The sequence below is a fragment of the Leuciscus leuciscus genome, assembly GCF_965113295.1.
Source record: "Leuciscus leuciscus genome assembly, chromosome: 19".
NCBI lineage: Eukaryota > Metazoa > Chordata > Actinopteri > Cypriniformes > Leuciscidae > Leuciscus > Leuciscus leuciscus.
In genome coordinates, this window is record NC_138743.1 from 18,827,796 (window position 1) to 18,852,631 (window position 24,836).

Here is a 24,836-nt window from a genome sequence, read left to right on the forward strand (position 1 = left end):
TTTAATATACCATTGGATCTTTAATGTTGTGGGCATATTTTTCTGCTGGAGGTCCTGGACTTCTTGTTCAGATACATGGCATTGTGGATTCTATCAAATATCAACAGATAAAAAATCAAAACCTGACGCCTTCTGCTAGAAATCTTATAATGGGCCGTGGCTGGATCTTCCATCAGGACAACGATCCAAAACAAACATCAAAATCAAAACAAAAATTTGTTGTGGAGCACAAAATGAAGCTTCTGCCATGACCGTCTCAGTCCCCTGACCTGATGAGTGGAGTGAACTGAAGAGAAGAAGCACCAACATGGATCTGGGAATCTGAAGGATCTGGAGAGATTCTGTGTGGAGGAATGGTCTCTGATCTCTTGTCAGTTATTCTCCAAACTCATCAGGCATTATAGGAGAAGACTCAGAGCTGTTATCTTGGCAAAAGGAGATTGCAAAAAGTATTTAATAAAAGGGTTTCAATAATTGTGGCCAACGTGTTTTGGAGAAAAACATTTATTTCATAATGTGATTTTCCCCCCACTTTCAATTCTTTTACTTCAATGAAAGGTTAGAATTTTGCACATTTTTTGAATGAAAGATCACAAGGATAATCGATGCAGATTTATTTTTTACAGCCCATTTTGATCATATTTACCAGGGGGTTCAATAATTGTGGAGGGCACTGTATACATTAGCACTGTTTTGGACTGATTTGTTTGAATGAATACACTTACTGGATCATTTGACTGAAAACTTTCCTTAAGTTTAGGGACTTAAAATGATCTGATCACAAACAGAGAAGCAAAATCAGGTTAAAAGGTTAGAATAAAAATGTCCGCCTAACAGGGTTGCAGGTGCGTGCGCCATTGTAGACTCTCAGTGTGATAAACTCCCGTCTTCTAAGATCATCTAACTGTGTGACGTAAATTACGTTAATGAAACAATTAAATACAACCTCAGATGAACAACAACACATGACATATTAGACCGTGTCGTCATTTATTTGACAAAAACTAGGCCAAAATGGAAAAGTCATGGGTGACAAACTAAGTACACCCTTACTGCTTCCATAGGAATTAAGAGGGAAAGTAGCTGTCAGGCACTGCTAATCACATGCTTTTGAGTAATGGATTATCAGCAAGATTGATCACCTCTATAAAAGCAGAAGTTTTGGCAGTTTGCTAATCTGGAGCATTCAGGTGTGTGATAACATAATGCCAAGAAGGAAAGACATCTGCAATGATCTTAGCGAAGCAATTGTTGCTGCCATCAATCTGGGAAGGGTTATACGGCCATTTCCAAACAATTTTAAGTCATCATTCTACAGTAAGGAAGATTATGCACAAGTGGAAAACATTCAAGACAGTAGCCAGTCTTCCCAGGAATGGATGTCCTAGCAAATGCACTCCAAGGTCAGACCGTGCAATGCTCAGAAAAATCGCAAAACACCTAACAATTACACCTCAGACTCATTTCACATGTTAACTGAGATATGTAAAGTTATGGGCAGTACAATTAGAAAAAGACAGGACAAGTATGGCATGTTTGGAAGGGTTGCCAAGAGAAGCTGCTTCTCTCTAAGCACGGCTTAGGTTTGCAAAGTTGCATCTGAACAAACCATAAGACTTCTGGAACAATATCCATTAGACCGAAAAGACCAAATTGGAGATGTTTGGCCATAATGCACAGTGTCACGTTTGGCGAAAACCAAACATAGCATTTCAGCACAATCACCTCACAACTGTCCATCATACTGATGGAGGGTTGATGATTTTTGGCTTGTTTTGCAGCCACAGGGCCTTGGCACCTTGCAGTCATTGAGTCGATCATGTCCTCCACTGTATACCTAAGTTTTCTTGAGTCAAATGTGAGGCCATCTGTCCAAAAGCTAAAGCTTGGATGATATTGGGCCATGCAACAGGACGATGATTCCAAGCACACCACCAAATCTACAACAGAATGGCTGAAAAAAAGACAAGAATCAAGGTGTTGCCCTGGCCCAGTCAAAGTCCAGACCTCAACCAGATTTAAATGCTGTGGCAGGACCTTAAGTTGTGCATAAACAAATGGCTGCAAACCTCAATGAACTGAAGCAACTTTATAAAAAAGAGTGGGCCAAAATTCGTCCAGAACGATGCGAGAGACTGATACTGTCATACAGAAAACTCCTTCAACTTAGGCCTCGTTTACACTGCAGGTCTTGATGCCCAATTCTGATTTGTTACCTTTATCCGATTTATTTTTATTTGTTTTATTTTTTTTGACCGTCCGATTAATTTTGTTGTGTACAACAATATGTTGTGTCAACGTTTTTTCACATTCCTCTCCTACGTTGTGTCGTTGTGTGTGTGTGTGTGTGTGTGTGTGTGTGTGTGTGTGTGTGTGTGTGTGTGTGTGTGTGTGTGTGTGTGTGTGTGTGTGTGTGTGTGTGTGTGTGTTTGTTTGTTTCATTATTTCATTATATTACAGTAGATTTTTGGACAGTGAGGGTATAATTTATATGTAGTGTGCTACTAATTTGACTTGCAGTTCTGTGCTTATTATAGAGAAAATCCCTCTGGAGTATCTTGAAGTTAAGTATTTTGAAGGCACAATGATGATACTTTATAAATGACTGCTTGAGGGACTTTGCCAGATGTTAAAGAGCTAGGCTTTAGCAGCCTCGGAACAGGTACTCATCCCACACATCTCGGACACCATCGGGTGTGAAGATGCTGAGGGGTTTCTGGAGGTTTGGCTTGATGTTTGGTTTTCGTGCCATCTGCATTACCATGGAGTGTGTTTTTCAGCCATTGTGATTATACGGCTGCTGCTGTGTTTGGTTGAACAGTCATGCGTGAACAGTGACTTGATTCTGAGGACATGGTGGCGACCGCAGGGAAGCCCCAGTGTTCATGAGTGTAGATGAGAGCTCATTACCACTTGTGTTCGCCTGTAAGCAAGAATTAACTCATGGCTGTGCACAGGCATAAATCCCCCAACTTAAAGGGCGGTTATGTTGAAGGCAGAGCAATAAATGATATGGTACGATGAATGATTTTCATATTTCTATGTTTGGAAACCACAAGTAAACAGCAGGGAAAATGGCACAGCTGATCCTTATGGGATGTTTATGTGATGCAATAAAATAATAAAAAATAGCACAGCACCCACATCAACTTGATCTGTCTGTCAAGTACTCGAAGTAGATGAAATGACCAAAATTTTCATCTGTAGTTTGCATGATTTTCCAAAAAAGGAATGAGAAATGGATTCTGCCAATCAGAAGACAGAAAGGTGTCAAATTTACTGTTATATAACGTTAGCCTCATAGCATAATTGCCTACGTCCTATTTAAAATAAATGACGTATTGGCAATTATGCTATGAGGCTAACGATAATCGAATGCTAAGTAACCACTTATACAATGCAGTCAGTTCTTGTGCTAATTGTGACATTCAGTTGTTTATTAGTGTTGACAACACATTTCTTACGATACATTTTAAAAAGGTCTTTATTAATTTTCTTGCAAAATAGCTAGCTAACAAATTAGACAAGAAAATAATCATAATAATCATCACCCCTTGTAATTGAATTGATATACCTCATAAAATAATAAAAATATACAATTTATTAATATATAATTTCCTTTATATATATATATATATATATATATATATATATATATATATATATATATATATATATATATATATATATATACATATATATATATATATATGTGTGTATATATGTGTATATATGTATATATATGTATGTTTTCCTTTACGCTTTACTTTTTGGTTGATTTTTAATGAAGTGAGGTCAGATTTAGTTTTTAGATTTTTATTTATTTATTATTATTTCAAAGATAAACTTTAAAAACTTTTATAAATTTAGTTTTTATTTGTTGTTTATATATTGTTTAGTTTATTTACTTTTTCTATTTATCACTTGTTTTTCAGCATGAAAAAAAAATTAAAAATAAAAATTATATATATATATATATATATATATATATATATATATATATATATATATATATATATATATATATATATATATATATATATATATATATCGTTTCCTTTATTTTGATTAGTGTGTGTGTGTGTGTTAAATATTTGTTTTCTAACTCATATTCATTAGGATTGCTAAATTTATTAGGTCTTTTCTGTTTTCTCTTAGGTGGTTCGTGGCCTTCTGAAATTTTGGCCCAAGACATGTAGTCAGAAAGAGGTAAACCCATCTGATAACTGTCTTTATAACAGTAATTACATACAGCCATTATATTGGCACAGTTATATGCACATTCATTACTATGATCTTTTTTCTTTTTTTTTACTTTTTTTTTTTTTTACTTTCTCATTGTATGTTTGCCGAATGATGTGCCTGATGAGTTCCTGGGTTCTGTCTCTCTGCTTTATTTAGGTCATGTTTCTAGGGGAAATCGAAGAGATTCTGGATGTTATTGAACCCACTCAGTTCAAGAAGATTCAGGAGCCTTTATTTAAGCAAATCTCTAAATGTGTAGCCAGCCCTCATTTTCAGGTACAGTGTAAGATTGTAATCGGGGTCTGTCTGCTGACCTGTCCAATTTCATCACACTATGTAGGGAAAAACGGCAGATTACAAATGCTATTTGCATTTACATTACTGTTTAAGTTTGGGGTTGGTAAGATTTCTCTTGGTAAGAAGTCTCTTGAGGCTGGAATACACGGCAAGACTTTTCAAATCTGAACATATACATTTTTTTTAAATAGACCTTTTATATTTAGATAATGAAGAGGAAAAACTGGGCATCATACACTAAATGACTGAGGATTACACACTACCAGACATTCAAGTCATTATACAAACAAAACAAACTGACAAAAGTGACGCAGCCTTCGAAATGAGACACCGTGTTCTAAATCTGCTCAAAATATCAAACAGCTCTGACTTTCGACAACTTGTCCAGACTGTAAATCTGGTATTCCAGCCTTTATTTGATCAAAAATACAGTAAAAATTGTCACATGATCATTAAGAAAACATTCTAAGAAACATTGGTAACGCTTTATTTTACAGTGTCCTTGTTACATAATGTTACATGTACTTACCATAGTAATAACAGTAAATTATGCATAATTACATGCAACTAACCCTCAACCAAATCCTAGTCCTACCCTAACCCTATATTAAGCACATGTAGTTAATTAAATATATAATTACACTGAAACAATGACACCTTAAAAGAAAGTGTAACCGAAACATTTATCAATTTTGAAAATATATATATAGGATTCTTTGATGAATAGAAAGTTCAAAGGACAGTATTTATTTTAAATATAAATCTTTTGTAATATTATAAAAGTCTTGACTGTCACTTTTGATCAATTTAATGTGTCCTTGCTGAATAAAAGTAATCATTTCTTTAAATCTTACTGACCCTAATCTTTTGACTGCTGTACATTTCAACACAAGTTATTGGCTCTCATTATTAATCTGGCTGTTTGGTATTTGCAGGTAGCAGAACGAGCACTGTACTTCTGGAACAACGAATACATTTTGAGTCTAATCGAGGAGAATAATGCCAAAATCCTTCCCATCATGTTTGGAAACCTGTACCGGATCTCCAAAGAGCACTGGAACCCGTAGGTTTTGGATATTTTTTTTTTAATTGATCTTTGCTGTTGTCATTTGAACACTGGCACAGATTGGGATCAAATGTATAAAGGAAATATATAATGGATATAAAGGAATAGTTCAGCCAAAAATAAAAATGGTAACACTTTACAATAATGTTTAATTTCATAACACAATAACTAACATTAACAAACATAGCATTGCATTTGTTACATTGCAATGCATTTGTTACAGTATTTATTAATGTTTGTTAATTAATATTAATAAATATTGTCAATGTTAGTTGATAAAAAAATACAACTGTTAGTATCAGCTCAGCTCAGGCCCATTAAATAATATTAACAGATACAAATTTTGTTTTTAAAAATGTATTAGGAAATATTATCAACATCAACTAAGATTAATAAATGCTTTAGAAATGATTTATGTTAACTATTGTAAACCATTAAAATTGTATCATTGTTTATTTACCTTGACATTTCAATGACATTCCAAACCCAAACTAACAGTCTTTTTTTCTGTTGAACAGAAATTATATAATAGTTCATAAGTTTGGGGTTTATATGATGTTTTTATTTATTTAAAAAAAGAGAAGTTAAAACAGCAAAATCTGAAATATTATTCAGATGTTAAATTATTTTCTTTATATATTTAAAAATGTAATTTATTGCTGTGATCAAAGTAGAATTTTCAGCATCATTCCTCCCGTCTTCAGTGTCACATGATCATCAGAAATAATTTGAATATGCTGATTTGATACTCAAGAAAAAATGATAATTATTATTATCAATATTGAAAACAGTTGTGCTACTTTTTTGTGGATATTTTCTAAAAAAAAAACAAAAAAAAAAACTTTGATTAATTACAAGTTCAAATGAACAGCATGTTGTAACATTGTAAATGTCTTTTCTAAATAAAATGAGAGATTTTATTTGCTTAATTTACTAAGAAAGTCTTTAAATGGTTGGAACCTTAATTTCTACAAAGTCTGACAGTAAAGAAATGACACGCAGGCTTGTTGTAAACTCTTTTACTCTACATTGTCTCAGGACGATCGTGGCCCTGGTGTACAATGTATTAAAAACACTGATGGAGATGAACAGCAAACTGTTTGACGAACTGACAGCCTCATACAAATCTGACAGACAGCGGTAAGAATACACCTTTACTCTTTGCATTTAGTTTAAAATGACACTGCTCATGATTGCCATCACTTCTGTCCTCAGAGAGAAGAAGAAAGAGCAGGAACGTGAGGAACTGTGGAGGAAGCTGGATGAACTAAGACTGCAGGAAACGTCAGCCATCCAGAATAACAGGCATGAGATGCAGTTCACCTACAGCAACAAAAACAACAACAACAACCTTCATAAGGATGAAAACACAGCAGCAGCCATTACTGACAGAAGTGAGAGCGACACCTGGGCCGAATGACACCGCCCTCTTTCTTTTTATCTTTCTTTACTCAGTATTTTGCTGGTCTACAAATGTAAACCAATCTAGAGTGCAGTAAAGGATATGGACCTTGAGCAATAATCTACATTTTTAAACAAGAACCTTTTCTTTTTCTGAAAGCGTATGTAAAACTAAATCAAAATGCTATTTTCTCCTGGTAAATGATAATATATTTTATGTATGTAAGTCTATTTTGGATGTAAAGTGTGGTTGTAGTAAATTATAAATTTTTGTCTAATCAAAGATGTAAAATTTTCACCGACACTTCAACAACAAAAAAAGAATTAATGTTGTACACTATGTAACTTTCGGCCCTCTAGCGGTTAAAAAACAAAACTGCAAGCATTTTGCGGATGAACATTGTTTTGGTTGTACTTGGGTTCTGCGTGATTGTGCGGATGAATATGGTTATTATACCGCTCATAAAACATTCACTACTAGGCTCAAGAGATTTAACCAGTTTAGATGGAAAGGTTCTCAAGCTGACTAGCTGAAGACGTTACTGTAGTTTTACCCATTTATAGACACGGTGCTTACTTGAAAATAAATTCCAGCATAGAGTTATAACAACCATAATAAAATTACCCTTCACAATAGATAATGCTTACAATAAACTGTTAGAGAGATGCATAATGGCAATTTATCTGTTCAATTAAACATCTTACTCACCTGTTGAGAAATAAAAACGGCAACGTCGCTTTAACAACTTTTCTCGCCTTTCTTCAAAAAGCCCAGCCAATGTTGATTCTTGTTTTATTACGAGCTTAGTCGCGTTCTCTTTTTGCCAACAGACTGTTTGGCCTTTTTTTTTTTTTTTTTTTTTTTTAAACAGAGGTTGGAGATTTAGCTGCTCCATGTCAGCCTTTCTCGCTCGTTGTGACAACTAACCTCTGCCACTCTCACACCAGACACAAGTCAAAGTATCCGGAGCAACATTTCTCTATTTACAGATCTGACGAAAAGCACGGGCGAGTGACGTATGTATGTAATTTTCCACAAAAACCATCCCGACAGCTCTAAACATAATAGACTTGCCATAGTGAATCAGGAAAAGACAAAAAAGAGTTTTGGAAGAGGGATTGCTGATGTATTGTCTCTCTTTATATGTTGTTGATTTTGAACAAAAAAAAAGTTACGTAGTGTACCTTTATGGTGCGGTCACATTTGCGCGACAAATTTGACATTTGTGAAATTCAGTCATTTCAATAGGAATTTTTGTGTGAGGACTAAAGATTTCTCCACAGATTTCACAACGATTTCAAGTTGGTCATGTGGATTTTCCACGTTGACCAACAGAAAGAAGCTTGGTTTTAAAAATGTCTTCATGCATCGCTACAATATTGACCATAGACAATGAACCTTTTTAGCCGATGAAATTTCGCTAATGTGACTGCACTTTTAATCAGTACTTTTGTCTTGTTTTTAAATGTACAGCAAAAGCAAAAACTGTATACTATATTAATCAAAATAAAAGAATTTAAGAAAAATAGAGAATATATCTTGAATTAATTTATTGGTCACACTTTATAAGGTTTCGTTTGTTAATCTTAGTTAATCTACTCATTTACTAACACATTTTTAAGATCAAAAGTTGTATCTGTTAACATTAGTTAATGCACAGGTTAATAAATTATGTAAGAATATATTGCTCATTGTTAGTTCATGTAAAGTGGTAAACACTTAAAGTCTTTATGTATAATGTATTATAAAGGTATTCATAATGTATGTTTTAATGCATTATATCTTTTCATAAGTAAATGTAACCAAAGTTATAATGCAGTATAATTATGTGTTATACTTTCGGAAGGATTAACAATGAATATTATAATAAATAATATAAAGTATTATAACTAGTTACAATTATTCGTGAGACCACACAAGGCATAATCAATGCATTTAAAAATAGTTTTATAATACAAAAATGCTTTAAGTAAAGTGTTACCAATTAATTTTTTATTAACATATATTCTCTAAAAACAATTAGTCATTTTAAGTTTTTAGTGGAAAACAAGATAATACTGACAAAAGAAAATGTTTTGTTTTAGCAGTGAATGCTGTATTTAGAGACATGAGCAAGCTTTAAAAATTAAATGTCTTTAGTTTTTCAATGGTCTCAAATGCAAAAAAAAAAATGTGAGTATGACATTTGTTACGATAAATGTGACCTGAGCTGAATATTAATGTTTGATGCCTGTATAGCTCACATGATACACAAGTTATACTCCCTGGAAGTGTCAAACATTAGCCTTAGCAATGCAAAAAGTGAAACTCCTGCTATTTAAGGAAGCACAAATGTAGTGAACCTGGACAGAAAACCCTGTCCATGTGTGAGAAGATTCTGGCAAGAGTCTGCCTGATGCAGGAAATCTGCATTGAAACAGTGCATCTGTTGATCATCTTTTCTCATTCTTCTTATTTGTTTTCCTCATAATACCAGCCTTTGCATTATAAATGCAACATCTTTAAATCCTACATTTTATTAAAAACTCTTGGTGTTCTGTATCATTTCAGTCCACTGGCTATGCATTTTTCACATTGGGATTAAAACAAGCAGATACTAGTTCTAACTTAACTCAGGGATAACTAACACTCCCCGCATATAATAAAAATGATGACGTTTTTTTTTTTTTTTTTTTTTTTTGTATTTTTTTTTTAATTGAATAATTCCTAATATTTAAAGAACCTATAGATAAACAATATTAGAAATGAGACTCACTGACATTCCATTCAACATCAAAAATATTTTTAGCGTCAACCAAATATGGTCTTATTGCTATGCAGTAAGATATTACAGGGTCTCATGTTATAAAATAATGGTTTTGTTTTTTTGCTGTGAGAATGTGTAAAATAACCTTGCTGTAATGTGCTTTCCTGCATTAAAAAGCCAGGCTGCTGTTTATTTTTACATGTCATATTAGTGGTCTCTCTCTCTCTCTCTCTCTCTCTCTCTCTCTCTCTCTCTCCCTCTCTCCCTCTCTCTCTCTCCCTCCCTCCCTCTCTCTCTCTCCCTCCCTCCCTCCTTGTTTTTTTGTTCAAATACTAAATGAATTATTGTTCAAATACTAAATGAATCTGTGTTTTTGAACAGTGAATTATTCAATGACAAATTCATTTGTTTAAGTCTCTTGTCGCCACCTACTGGTGTAACGATGCAATTTAATCTTTATTTGAAGCGTCATGTCACTTTCAAAAGGTGATTTACTCTATTTTGATCGCTACCGTAGATATCAGTGTTTATATACGAACTATAAACTTTTATCCCAGTACTTCTGTAATAGTTTGAATCATTGTAAGACAGAACTAATTGTGTGGTTGAAAAGAGTGTTTGTGAAGCTGTTTCATACCTAATCTGTTAAAAATAACAGTAAAGTAAATATTCCATTTAAAATAAATGCTGTTGAAGCTTTCTCTTCATCAAAAGATTCTGAAATAAATGCATCACAGCTTCCAAAAAATATTAAGCAGCACAACTGTTTTCAACATTGATAATAATTAGAAAGTTTTCTTGAGCATCAAATCATCATATTAGAATGATTTCTGAAGGATCATGTGACGCTGAAGACTGGGGTTATGATGCTAAAAATACAGCTTTGATCACAGGAATAAATTACATTTTAAAATACTGTATATTTAAAAAGTAATTTGAATTATAATCGAATTTATAATGCATTTGAAAATACATTAGTTCTTTCAAATTGTAATAATATTTCTGAATTTTCTGTTTTCCTGTATTTTTGATCAAAAAGCTGCCTTGGTGAGCAGAAGAGAATTTCGTTTGAATGTACACATGTACAATAAAATATATGACTTAGTTACGATTAAGCCTCCATGGTAAAATGCTAGTTTAAATCTAGATGCATGACTAAGATAGAAATGTTTCACAGCTAAAATAGAGACAATTTCGATATTTTCAGATATAATAAATCCTTCTTTTTTTTCTTCTTTTTTTTCAGTTGTGCAAAAAAAGGAAAAGTTTTGCTAAAATTAAAGTTTTTTACAGAATATAGTTGTACACTAAGTCTTTTTATAGTGTATAGCTTCATGAAAAAAAACAAAAAAACATTTACTTGTCATTTTATGTTATCTGGTAATTGATATGTAAGTTGCATTTATTCAAACCAGCCGCCTGTCTTCACTTGTGGTCCAGTGCTGGTTCAGTGTCAGCTTATGGGAAATTATATGGTGAGAGCATTTCAAATAATCTTTACATTTGATTTCCGGTGTTCAGTCTTCCTCAATAGTGCAGGGCCTGAAAGGTTGTTTATGCACTGACTGGAAGCGACTGGCACTTTTAATGATCTGGGAAGTTATTGTCATGATGGATGATGGAAGCGGTGAGCTGCTTTAATCATGGAGACTTTGAAATAAAGGTCAGTTAGCAGCGAGAGATGAATTAATCACAAATATAACACGATAAATGTCATCCTCTGATGACGAGCAGTTCATTTGTTTAATTAAATCCTCTGATGACGAGCCGTTCATTTGTTTAATTAAATCCTCTGATGACGAGCCGTTCATTTGTTTAATTTGATATATATTGTTGAACTTAAATCAGATTTTTTCAATATATTGTGAATGTTTTCTATCACATATAAAATAGACATTATTTGGATTAACAATTGTAATACTATTATGTTTAAAGACTGTGTTGAAAATGACCATTTAAAAGAGTCTTAGATGGATAAAAAAAAACTCATTATTGATGGAAACGGGTATGGATAAAGAGAGACAGAAGGAAGCTTAAAGTTGCATTTAAAGCTAATTTGATGGACAAAAGTAATGGCTGCAGTTCTAATATTAGAAGACAACTTTCTCTGATTTGTTTCCATGTCTTGATCAATCTTGCAAACCCTAACCGTATCTTAAAGGAGTTGCTCACTTTAAAATGAAAATTAGCCCATGATTTACTCACCCTCAAGCCATCCTAGGTGTATATGACATTCTTCTTTCAGACGAATACAATCTGAGTTATATTAAAAAATGCCCTGGCTCTTCCAAGCTTTATAATGGCAGTGAATGGCCGGTTTCTGTTTTGAAGTCCATAAAAGTGCATCTATCCATCATAAAAGTGCATATCCATCATAAAAGTGCTCCACACGGCTCTGGAGGGTTAATAAAGGCCTTCTGAAGCGAAGCGATGAGTTTGTGTAAGAGAAATATTCATATTTAAAACTTTATAAAGTAAAATAACTAGCTTCCGGCCAAACGAACATACGGATTCCACTTAAGTCTAAAGTGCAACTTATCCAAGTAATGCGACGTACTGCTGATATTTACGCTACGCCATGACGCACTACACTGCTTCCTACGTCACAAGTTGCGTAAGTTGCGCTAAGTTAGGCGCAAGTAGACTGCTTATGGCCGCAAGCTAGAATTTTACTTTGTAACGTGTTAAATATGAATATTTTTCTTACACAAACTCATGGCTTCACTTCAGAAGGCCTTTATTAACCCCCCGGAGCCGTGTGGAGCACTTTTATCATGGATGGATGCACTTTTATGAGCTTCAAACTGATGGTTACAATTCACTGCCATTATCAAGCTCGGAAGCATCAGGGTGCTTATTAATATAACTCAGATTGTATTCGTCATAGTCATATACACCATAGGATGGCTTGAGGGTGAGTAAATCATAATTTTCATTTTAAAGTGAACTACTCCTTAATAGCTATATAAAAAGTGATAACCATTCTTTTTTACAAGTATTCAGATTACCTTATTTATTTGTTTTGTTTCTGCACAAATAGATGCTGCATTAATGCTTTGCCATGAAAATCAAAATGACTGAAAAATAAGAGATGTGGTGTACCAGATTACAAAATGTGCAACAAAAAATTATAAAAAAAAAAAAAAAATAGACATTTACAATTAAAAAATAGTGTCTTTTACACACTCTCAGAAAAGAAGGTATAAAATCTACCACTGGGGCAGTACCTTTTAAAAAGGTACACTTTTGTTCTTTTTAGGTACTAATATGTACCTCTAAACTTAGGTACAAGGTATCACTAATATGCACACTTTAGGTACAAAAGTGTACAGTACCTTATGAAAAGATACCGCCCCAGTGACAGATTTTGTACCTTTTTTTTTTTCTGAGATTGCATGGAGTTTCTCTGCTTTTTGAAATAGGAGTCTGTCACCTTAATTTGATAATGAATGAGTGTGTATGTCCTTCATGATTCTGAAACATAGCTGACTTTCCCAGAACACAAAACATGCCTCATTTTTTAAAGAACTGAAATTAGTTTAAAATAGAAAAATCGCATGAATACATCACAAACATCAGACAATATTTTGTCTAAAATCACTTGAGAACATGTTCAAATTGCATAAGCAATATGTCTAATCACTTCATATGATCTGTGGTAGTGACATTTCTCATTCCTCCATGTTTACCCAGTGTAGAGTCTCTGTAAAGACATGTATCTCCAGATGTGTGTTATCTATAATTGTCCAGAAGGTGGCGTCCCAGACCTTCTCGTGTATGTTCAAATGAAGGGACAGTCATAGCAAAGCCTCTTTAAGACCATCTCTGATAAATGTACTACCAGTTTCAGAAACAACACTTAAAACAACACCAAAATAAAATAATAGTAATCCACTGCAGCTCTGAGTTGAGTGCAGCGCTCACTCTCAATACTATATTCCTGCAATTCTGGAAACTGCAGTTTCAGGGCCCTAGTTTTTCACACTCGAGAGACTGTAACAGTGACACAAACTGCCTCAAAAACACATCAACTCTAAAGGTCACCTCATGGTAGCCAGTTGTGTGGATGATTCTCCACAATGACTATTTTTGTCATGTTGCACAGCAGGACATGTCAATGTCTTATTCTATCCTGACTCTTTTTTAAATTAATTTTGAAGTGTTTATATATATATATATATAGTTAATGTAGCAAAATCTGATTTTTGTTCATTATTATTATTTGTGATTATTATTCACTATAGAACTGAAAAACTACCATCAAATTAAAAACATGTGTTCATTAAAAATGTACATACCTAAAAAAAAAAATTATTTATCTCCTTTGGGGGTCCTGAGTGTCAAAATATTCTCAAGAGATTGCCAAAAAAAAGAGTCCTTCCAAAATACATTTCTGTGTTTCATGGGTCATAATGTGGACAATAACACAATTTCCACATTTTACTTGTTTAAAATATTATTCCAAGTAACCCCTGGTTTCACAGACAAGGCTTAAACTAGTCTCAGACTAAAATGCATGTTTGAGCTGTTTTAACTAACTTGCACTGACAATGACAAATGACTTAAAGTATGTCAGAGCCGATTGTTTTGTATCAAGATGCACATCAGTCATGTTTTTTTCTAAGGCATGTTTATAAAAGCTACTTAAATGTCCTAATTGAACTAAGGTCTAATCCTGACTTATTCTAAGCCCTGTCTGTGAAACCAGGCCTTTATTAGATACACCGTGCTAGTACCGGGGTTGGACGCCTTTTTGCCTTCAGAACTGCCTTAATTCTTCATGTCATTCAACAATGTGCTGGAAACATTCCTCAGAGATGTTGGTTCATATTGACATGATCACATCACACTGATGCTGCAGATTTGTTGGCTGCACATCCATGATGTGAATCTCCCGTTCCTCCACATCCCAAAGGAGCTTTATTGGACTGAGATCTGGAGATTGTGGAGACTATTTGAGAAACATGAACTTATTTTTACTGTGGAGGCCATTTGAGTATAGTTAACATATTGTCATGTTCAAGAAACCAGTTTGAGATGATTTCAGCTAGGTAACGTGTGTTATCCTGCTGGAAGTAGCCATCGCAGGATTGGTGAACTGTGGTCATAGAGGGATGGACATGGTCTGCAACAATACTCAGGTAGAATGTTTTCGCCAAATTCTGACCCGACCATCTGAATGTAACAGCAAAAATCAAGACTCATCAGAACAGGCAACGTTTTTCCAATCTTCTATTGTCCAGTTTTGGCGAATCCATCTGAATTATAGCCTCAGTTTCTGTTCTTAGGTGACATGAGTGTCACTGGTGTGTCTTCTGATGCTGTAGCTCTGCTTCAAGTGTTGTGTGTTCAGAGATGCTCTTCTGCAGACTGAGTGATATTATTTGAGTTACTGTTGCCTTTCTATCAGCTCAAACCAGTCTGGCCGTTCACCTCTGACCTCTGACATCAACAAGGCATTTTCACCAGCAGAACTGCTGCTCACTGGATGTTTACTCTTTTTCTGACCATTCTCTGTAAACCCGAGAGATGGTTGTGCATGAAAATCTCAGTAGATCAGCAAATACTCGGACCAGCCCGTCTGGCACCAACAACCATGAGACATTCAGAGTCACTTAAATCTCCTTTCTTCCCCATTCTGATGCTCAGTTTGAACTTCAGCAGATCGTCTTGATCATGTCCAATATATAAAACGGTCATTTTTCTCTTTGGATAGAAAAATTACATGTCATTTAATTTGCCCATTTTATAATATTATCAAAGTATATTGTATAGTATATTATAGTGCCATATATAGTATAATTAGCAGGGATCTTCTTCTCAGTCTGAAGGACAGTCAGGACCCCTGTGAGTCCACAGACGTCAGACATTCCCCTCAGAGTTGCTATATTGATGCTCTCCGAAACCCCATTGCTTTCAATTAACCTTTCGCTTTAGACCACTGACGCAAAAGCAAATGAGATGAGAGGATATTTCAATGCTTCATCAAGCTTTGTTTGTAATAAAAAGTCATAAAATCCAGCTGGACTGCTTGTAATGCTGATTAACCGCTTAGTCCTATGGTATCCTAACGTCAAATAAGACATGTTTTGGAAATTACAATTAAACAAGTCTTTATTTGCTGACTTCATTTGGAAGGCTATACACGTAGGAGCTTCTTTTAGTGCTAACCATGAGTTATCGTCTCTCTCTTTATCTCTTTTTCACTGCAGTCTATTTATGTATTTGTACTGCTTGACTTTTTTGCATGGTCTTTTAATAGTGCCATAAATCGTGTTTGTACGGACAGTCCCGAAGCTGCAGTTAAAATGGGCGATTGGAAGGAGAGACTGTCACTTGAAGATTTCCTTATATGAGATTAAAATGCGCTTTTGGAAATGATCCCCTAAAGTATCCGTGGGTTTATAAGCACCACACCTGCTGCGCCTTCTGTTGATTTCAGTCATTAACTAATTCTAAAATCTCATGGCAGTGATTGGGATTTCAGAGCGTTCCAGAAATAACAAAGGATGTTGATTCAGGAACATGGTGAGCCTCATGATGAAGCAGGTCCTTGTCATTTGAAGAACAATGCCTTTGTTAACTAATGTGTATTTGACCATGACACCTGATCTGTCAATCATATTTCTGTATGTTTGTGATTTTGGTAAAACAGGAGCTTGGGCTGGTAGTTTTGGTAAATATAACCACTTTGAAATGCGCAATTGCATCAAATGTCCATAAATGAGAGGACATAAATAATTGAACGAATTATAAATTGAATTGATTGGTCACACTTGCCCATTATTCTCTTGTAAAGGAAAGTTTAATGAATACTTTGTGAGCTAAATCAATAGTTGATACTTTTATTATTATTATTATTATTGGCATTTAATATTTGACCACTAAGAAAAATAATAATAATTGGATGTAAACAATTGCTTAAAAGGATAAGTTTAATGATAATTAATGAAAACTTAATGATTGAAAATTAATGAGATAATTATTATTAAATCAAATGATAAATGAAATGTTTTAAAGGAAATAATTTATGAATAATTTTTTAGCTGAATAAATATAAAAATAAAAATCATTATTATTATTGGCATTAAATTTTTGACCACTGAGAAAAACTAGATGTACCGCATCGCGGTACAAAATATGACCGCCGCTCAGGCCTGCACTGGCTTTCCACAAAAATAAATGACGTGGAGTAATTTGGCTGTATTGCGTGTTTATGTATATACCTAAAAAAAGTAATAGTATGTGCATGTCTGTGTGTGTGTGTGTGTGTGTGTGTGTGTGTGTGTGTGTGTGTGTGTGTGTGTGTGTGTGTGTGTGTGTGTGTGTGTGTGTGTGTGTGTGTGTATGTGTGTGTATTTGTGTATGTGTGTGTCTGTGTGTGTGTGTGTGTCTGTGCGTGTATGTATGTGTGCGTACATGTGTGCGCGTGTGTGTTTGTGTGTGTGTCTGTGCATGTGGATTTGTATGTGTGTGTATGGGTGTGTGTCTGTGCGTGTGGATGTCAGTGTGTGTGCATGCTTGCGTTTGTTTGTATTCCTGCATGTGTGTGTGTGACAGTATCATCCTAAACCAGCAACCCTTCGCTCAACAGCACCATCTACAGGCCGATGAGTGTACAGTCACTAAATGTGCACATAAATGAATTTATTTTATACCCCCCCATGGATGAAATTCTTCAAAACTTAGCAGAGGATACCCCCAGAGGTTGTCAAGTTAATCATACACATGAAATATGGTGCAGTTCTGAACATCTCCACTGAAGATAGGGGCGATTAAAGCAGAATAATATTGCATTTTCATTTTTTATGGGAGGGGCGCAAATCACAAATGAGTGATTATGGGCTAGGTTGATGTGCCATAAAAATTTCTTCATCCTCGGTGCCACGGTTCAGGTAGTTATTTAGGAAAAACTGAATTTTTTTGGGGTTTGGAGTGGCCCCCGGGGACCAAACAAAATTTTTCCGTAGAAGTCTAGTGGGGCTACATGCCCACCAAATTTCATGTTCCCCGGTGCTTCGGTGTCCCTGGTATCGTTGACGAAAAATTTACGGGGGCCCCAGCGCGGGGGGGGGAAGTGGCCCCCGGGGACCAAATGAAATTTTTCCGTAAAAGTCTAGTAGACCAACATACCACAAAAATTTCTTCATCCTCGGTGCCACGGTTCAGGTAGTTATTTAGGAAAAACTGCATTTTTTTGGGTTTGGGGGGGCCCAGCGCGGGGGGGGAGTGGCCCCCGGGGACCAAACGAAATTTTTCCTTAGAAGTCTAGTGGGGCTACATGCCCACCAAATTTCATGTTCCCCGGTGTTTCGGTGTCCCTGGTATCGTTGACGAAAAATTTAAGGGGGCCCTAGCGCGGGGGGGGAAGTGGCCCCCGGGGACCAAACGAAATTTTTCCGTAAAAGTCTAGTAGACCAACATACGATAAAAATTTCTTCATCCTCGGTGCCACGGTTCAGGTAGTTATTTAGGAAAAACTGCATTTTTTTGGGTTTGGGGGGGCCCAGCGCGGGGGGGGAGTGGCCCCCGGGGACCAAACGAAATTTTTCCTTAGAAGTCTAGTGGGGCTACATGCCCACCAAATTTCATGTTCCCCGGTGTTTCGGTGTCCCTGGTATCGTTGACGAAAAATTTAAGGGGGCCCCAGCGCGGGGGGGGAAGTGGCCCCCAGGGACCAAACGAAATTTTTCCGTAAAAGTCTAGTAGACCAACATACCATAAAAATGTCTTCATCCTCGGTGCCACGGTTCAGGTAGTTATTTAGGAAAAACTGCATTTTTGGGGGTTTGGGGGGGCCCAGCGCGGGGGGGGAGTGGCCCCCGGGGACCAAACGAAATTTTTCCTTAGAAGTCTAGTGGGGCTACATGCCCACCAAATTTCATGTTCCCCGGTGCTTCGGTGTCCCTGGTATCGTTGACGAAAAATTCAGTAAGGTGACAAAAAAAAAAAAAAACTTTGACAATCCCTATATGACCGGCTAGCTATGCTAGCGGCGGTCATAATAATAATTGAATGTAAACAATTGCTTAAAAGGAAAACTTTAATGATAACTAGATGTACCGCATCGCGGTACAAAATATGACCGCCGCTCAGGCCTGCACTGGCTTTCCACAAAAATAAATGACGTGGAGTAATTTGGCTGTATTGCGTGTTTATGTATATACCTAAAAAAAGTAATAGTATGTGCATGTCTGTCTGTGTGTGTGTGTGTGTGTGTGTGTGTGTGTGTGTGTATGTGTGTGTATTTGTGTATGTGTGTGTCTGTGTGTGTGTGTGTGTGTGTCTGTGCGTGTATGTATGTGTGCGTACATGTGTGCGCGTGTGTGTTTGTGTGTGTGTGTGTCTGTGCATGTGGATTTGTATGTGTGTGTATGGGTGTGTGTCTGTGCGTGTGGATGTCAGTGTGTGTGCATGCTTGCGTTTGTTTGTATTCCTGCATGTGTGTGTGTGACAGTATCATCCTAAACCAGCAACCCTTCGCTCAACAGCACCATCTACAGGCCGATGAGTGTACAGTCACTAAATGTGCACATAAATGAATTTATTTTATACCCCCCCATGGATGAAATTGGCGCGGGGGGGGAAGTGGCCCCCGGGGACCAAACGAAATTTTTCCGTAGAAGTCTAGTGGGGCTACATGCCCACCAAATTTCATGTTCCCCGGTGTTTCGGTGTCCCTGGTATCGTTGACGAAAAATTTACGGGGGCCCCAGCGCAGGGGGGGGAAGTGGCCCCCGGGGACCAAACGAAATTTTTCCGTAAAAGTCTAGTAGACCAACATACCATAAAAATTTCTTCATCCTCGGTGCCACGGTTCAGGTAGTTATTTAGGAAAAACTGCATTTTTTGGGGTTCGGGGGGGCCCAGCGCGGGGGGGGAGTGGCCCCCGGGGACCAAACGCAATTTTTCCGTAGAAGTGTAGTGGGGCTACATGCCAACCAAATTTCATGTTCCCCGGTGCTTCGGTGTCCCTGGTATCGTTGACGAAAAATTTACGGGGGCCCCAGCGCGGGGAGGGGGGAGTGGCCCCCGGGGACCAAACGAAATTTTTCCGTAAAAGTCTAGTAGACGAACATACCATAAAAATTTCTTCATCCTCGGTGCCACGGTTCAGGTAGTTATTTAGGAAAAACTGCATTTTTTTGGGTTTGGGGGGGCCCAGCGCGGGGGGGGAGTGGCCCCCGGGGACCAAACGAAATTTTTCCGTAGAAGTCTAGTGGGGCTACATGCCCACCAAATTTCATGTTCCCCGGTGCTTCGGTGTCCCTGGTATCGTTGACGAAAAATTTACGGGGGCCCCAGCGCGGGGGGGGAAGTGGCCCCGGGGACCAAACGAAATGTTTCCGTAAAAGTCTAGTAGACCAACATACCATAAAAATGTCTTCATCCTCGGTGCCACGGTTCAGGTAGTTATTTAGGAAAAACTGCATTTTTTTGGGTTTGGGGGGGCCCAGCGCGGGGGGGGAGTGGCCCCCGGGGACCAAACGAAATTTTTCCTTAGAAGTCTAGTGGGGCTACATGCCCACCAAATTTCATGTTCCCCGGTGTTTCGGTGTCCCTGGTATCGTTGACGAAAAATTTAAGGGGGCCCCAGCGCGGGGGGGGAAGTGGCCCCCGGGGACCAAACGAAATTTTTCCGTAAAAGTCTAGTAGACCAACATACCATAAAAATGTCTTCATCCTCGGTGCCACGGTTCAGGTAGTTATTTAGGAAAAACTGCATTTTTTTGGGTTTGGGGGGGCCCAGCGCGGGGGTGGAGTGGCCCCCGGGGACCAAACGAAATTTTTCCTTAGAAGTCTAGTGGGGCTACATGCCCACCAAATTTCATGTTCCCCGGTGTTTCGGTGTCCCTGGTATCGTTGACGAAAAATTTACGGGGGCCCCAGCGCGGGGGGGGAAGTGGCCCCCGCGGACCAAACGAATTTTTTCCGTAAAAGTCTAGTAGACCAACATACCATAAAAATTTCTTCATCCTCGGTGCCACGGTTCAGGTAGTTATTTAGGAAAAACTGCATTTTTGGGGGTTTGGGGGGGCCCAGCGCGGGGGGGGAGTGGCCCCCGGGGACCAAACGAAATTTTTCCTTAGAAGTCTAGTGGGGCTACATGCCCACCAAATTTCATGTTCCCCGGTGTTTCGGTGTCCCTGGTATCGTTGACGAAAAATTTAAGGGGGCCCCAGCGCGGGGGGGGAAGTGGCCCCCAGGGACCAAACGAAATTTTTCCGTAAAAGTCTAGTAGACCAACATACCATAAAAATGTCTTCATCCTCGGTGCCACGGTTCAGGTAGTTATTTAGGAAAAACTGCATTTTTGGGGGTTTGGGGGGGCCCAGCGCGGGGGGGGAGTGGCCCCCGGGGACCAAACGAAATTTTTCCTTAGAAGTCTAGTGGGGCTACATGCCCACCAAATTTCATGTTCCCCGGTGCTTCGGTGTCCCTGGTATCGTTGACGAAAAATTCAGTAAGGTGACAAAAAAAAAAAAAAAAAAACTTTGACAATCCCTATATGACCGGCTAGCTACGCTAGCGGCGGTCATAATTAATGACAACTTAATGATTGAAAAAAAATGAGCTAATTATTATTATTATTTGATTCATTAACTAACTTAAATGATAAATGAAATAAAATGTTTTAAAGGAAATATTTTATGAATAATTTATGAGCTAAATAAATAGTTTATAAATCTAAAGCTAAGAATAAACAAACAAACAAACAAATACATAAGATAATAATAATAATAATTATTATTATTATTGGCATTCACAATTTGCCCACTAAGAACAAATTTAAATAATAATTGAATAAAAAAATAAGGACTTTATTATTTGTATTAATGGAATAAAATGCTAATTGAATTAAATGAAATGTTTTAAATGAAATATATAATGAATAAAATATGAGTTAAATATATAGTTTATACCTTATAATAATAATAATAATTATTATTATTAACTATTTATTTAGCTCATAAATGTATTGCCATTTAATATTTCAGCACTAAGAATAAATAAACTAATAAATAAAAGAAAATGTCTAGGTTTAATGAATAAATAATCATTATTATTATTGCCATTCTGGCAGGGTTCTGGTGTCCACACAACACAAGGAACTGCTGATACAAAGTCTTTAATAAGGAAAACCAAAATGCAGGAAAGCACAGGGGAATCCAAACTTGCATGAACACACACATAAAGACAACACCGAACAGAGAATATGAGGTATAAGGAGCAAAACAAAGGTAGTAACTAACTAAACAAACCTGAACAGAATAATAAATGAATGGTAACCAATAGACAGGGAACAGAGGAAAACGGGACTGATTAACAAACTAGAAGCAAATGACAGAACAGAACAGACCAGACCAGACCAGGACAACTGAACAAAACAGAACAAACACGTGACGCATTCACAATTTGTCCACTAAGAAAAATAAGAATAAACACAATGATAATTGAATGAAAAGTGTTCTAAGCAAAAGTTTAATGAATGATTAATTAGCTTAATTCAATTATTATTGGCATGCTTTTTGCAGTCATTAAATATCTTTTTCTGATATGTTTAAGCTGAATAGGTTTTTTTGTATTTGTCTCTTTGCACAGGAAGTGATGTAGAAAGCATGAACAGGCAAGTGCAAAGTGATCCCGGAGCACATGCTGAAACATCAGTAAAAGTGCAGTCGGCAGCGTTACGTAACAGTCTGAGCCAAGGACTCCAGAGGCCGCAGGGCTCCGGCACAAACATCACAAGAAACACTTACATTGTGAAATGGTCAACAAATGTATAATTGAGCAAAATATGAATAAATAAAGGATGTCTAAGGCGCTGGAATTTTTTTTTGTTAACTATGCCATTTAGATGCATTCCTATTTAATCAGTGTTTATGTATCTATATTTGATTTTGGGTTTAGCTTCTGTCATGTGTGAATTACACTGCGCTTAAAAGTTGGCAGAGCATTAATGATGTGAAAAGGTTATAAAATCCTCACTGAACTCATAATTTATCATTTATTACACATTGTCTGCCTCCTCAATAAATCATAAACTCGGCGACAGTCTTGTTATTTTTTAATGCCTGCTTAATTTCAGAGCCTAGATTTGTCCTGTTCTGAAACGTGAGGGCATCTAATCTCAGCTGACATGGAAAGAGAGTCGTGCTTTTGATGCTGATAGAAGCTGAAGTTAGAGACATATAAGAGGCTCTCAGAGTCCCTCACGTGACAGAGGAATGTCGCAGCTGTGTGAGCTGTGTTTGTATTATTTAATCATCCCACAAATCCTCACGCTCTCCCTCTCGTTCAAATTCTTCTCTCTTTGCAAAAAAAAAAAGGGTTTGAGATTTTGCATGACTAACATTTTTTCAAAATAAATGTTAAATCAGCACAAGCTGATAACAGTCATATTAAATATTTTTTGTGTTACATTATTGTTATACTTGCAGTCTTGCACGATATGATGGCTACAGATTTTCCATATAAGGCTACATTATTCAACATCATTTGTGTGTTGTTAATCATCTTGCATTGTCAACAAGTCAGTCTGTATGTGCATCTTATGCGCAAGCTGCAAAGGTCAAACACGTCAGTGCTGTGGAATGCAAAAACATTCTGTGTGAACGTACACTTAGAAGGTTCATTGGCTGTTAAACTATTAAAATACTGTTACTTCTAATAAAACTATGTGTATGTCATTTAAATTCATTTATATAACACACTTGAGAATGTATCACTATCAAAACATGTTTGGTGCGGTAAACATTTTAATTTGAATGAATGTCTGTTAATGCGTACTGTTCAGACCTGCAAGAACATTCACATGCCATCAATGCAACACATTTTTGTTTTACGAAGAGGTGTTCTAATTTCTTTTCTATGGAAGTAATTGTGACCTTTTATGACACAATTCTGACTTTTTTCTCACAATTTTCAGAACAAAAACTTAGAATTGCAGAAATAAACTCAATTGTGAGAGAAAAAAGTCAGAATTATAAGATAAAAATTCACAATTCAGAGAAATTGTCAGAATTGTGAGAAATAAACTCGCAATTGCATTTTAAGAAGTCAGAATTGTGTTATCTTTTGCGATTCTAATTTTATTTCTCAGAACTCATAACTGCAAAGTTATAAAGTCAGAATTGCAAGATATAAACTTGTAATTGAAGACAAAAAGTCAGGATTGTGAGATTAAAAGTCGCAATTGAAAGAAAAAAGTCAGAATTATGTGAGATGAACTCGCAATTGTGAGATATAAAGTTGCAATTGCGAGAAAAAAAGTTAGAAGTGTGAGATGAGTTGCAATTGTGAGAAATAAAGAAAGAATTGAGAGATATGAACACGCAATTGTGAGAAATAAAGTTAGAAGTGTGAGATATTAACTTGCAATTGTAAGAAATAAAGTTAGAAGTGTGAGATAAAAAGTCACAATTGTGAGAAATAAAGTAAGAATTGAGAGATACAAACTTGCAATTGCGAGAAAAGTCATTATTGTTAAAGTCGCAATTGCGAGAAATATAGAATTACGAGATATGAACACGCAATTGTGAGAAATGAAAGAATTGCGAGACATAAGCTTGCAATTGTGAGAAATAAAAAAAGAATTGTGAGACATAAAGTTAGAAGAGTGAGATAAAAAGTCGCAATTGTGAGAAATAAAATAAGAAGTGTGAGATATAAACTTGCAATTGTAAGAAATAAAGTAAGAATTGCAAGATATAAACGTACAATTGTGAGAAAAAAGTAATTGTGAGATAAAGTCTAAAATTGCGAGAAATAAAGTTAGAAGTGAGAGATAAAAAGTCGCAATTGTGAGAAATAAAGTAAGAATTGCGAGATATAAAGTTGCAATTTCAAGAAAAAAAAGTCAGAATTGTGAGATAAAGTTGCAATTTCGAGAAATAAAGAATTCCAAGATATGAACACGCAATTGCGAGAAATAAAGTTAGAAGTGTGAGACATAAACTTGCAATTGTAAGAAATAAAGTAAGAATTGCGAGATATAAACTTACAATTGCGAGAAAAAAGTTGTAATTGTGAGATAAAGTCTAAAATTGCGAGAAATAAAGTTAGAAGTGAGAGATAAA

The 24,836-nt window shown here is 36.3% G+C and overlaps 3 protein-coding genes across 3 annotated transcripts in view; 2 read left to right on the forward strand and 1 right to left on the reverse strand.

Annotated features, from left to right (window-relative positions):
* ppp2r5a (protein phosphatase 2, regulatory subunit B', alpha isoform) overlaps nt 1-9,954 on the forward strand; it is a 34,217-nt gene extending 24,263 nt beyond the window's left edge. Inside the window, exons 9-13 of the mRNA XM_082146713.1 lie at nt 4,159-4,209; nt 4,402-4,521; nt 5,478-5,605; nt 6,647-6,748; nt 6,824-9,954. Of these exons, the coding sequence (XP_082002839.1) occupies nt 4,159-4,209; nt 4,402-4,521; nt 5,478-5,605; nt 6,647-6,748; nt 6,824-7,028 (606 nt within the window). The 3' untranslated portion in view covers nt 7,029-9,954. The remainder of the gene's footprint in view (nt 1-4,158; nt 4,210-4,401; nt 4,522-5,477; nt 5,606-6,646; nt 6,749-6,823) is intronic.
* kcnk3a (potassium channel, subfamily K, member 3a) overlaps nt 1-24,836 on the reverse strand; it is a 334,357-nt gene that overhangs the window by 281,662 nt on the left and 27,859 nt on the right. The window lies entirely within an intron of this gene.
* Nucleotides 1-24,836, forward strand: part of enpp1 (ectonucleotide pyrophosphatase/phosphodiesterase 1) — a 275,870-nt gene that overhangs the window by 151,466 nt on the left and 99,568 nt on the right. The window lies entirely within an intron of this gene.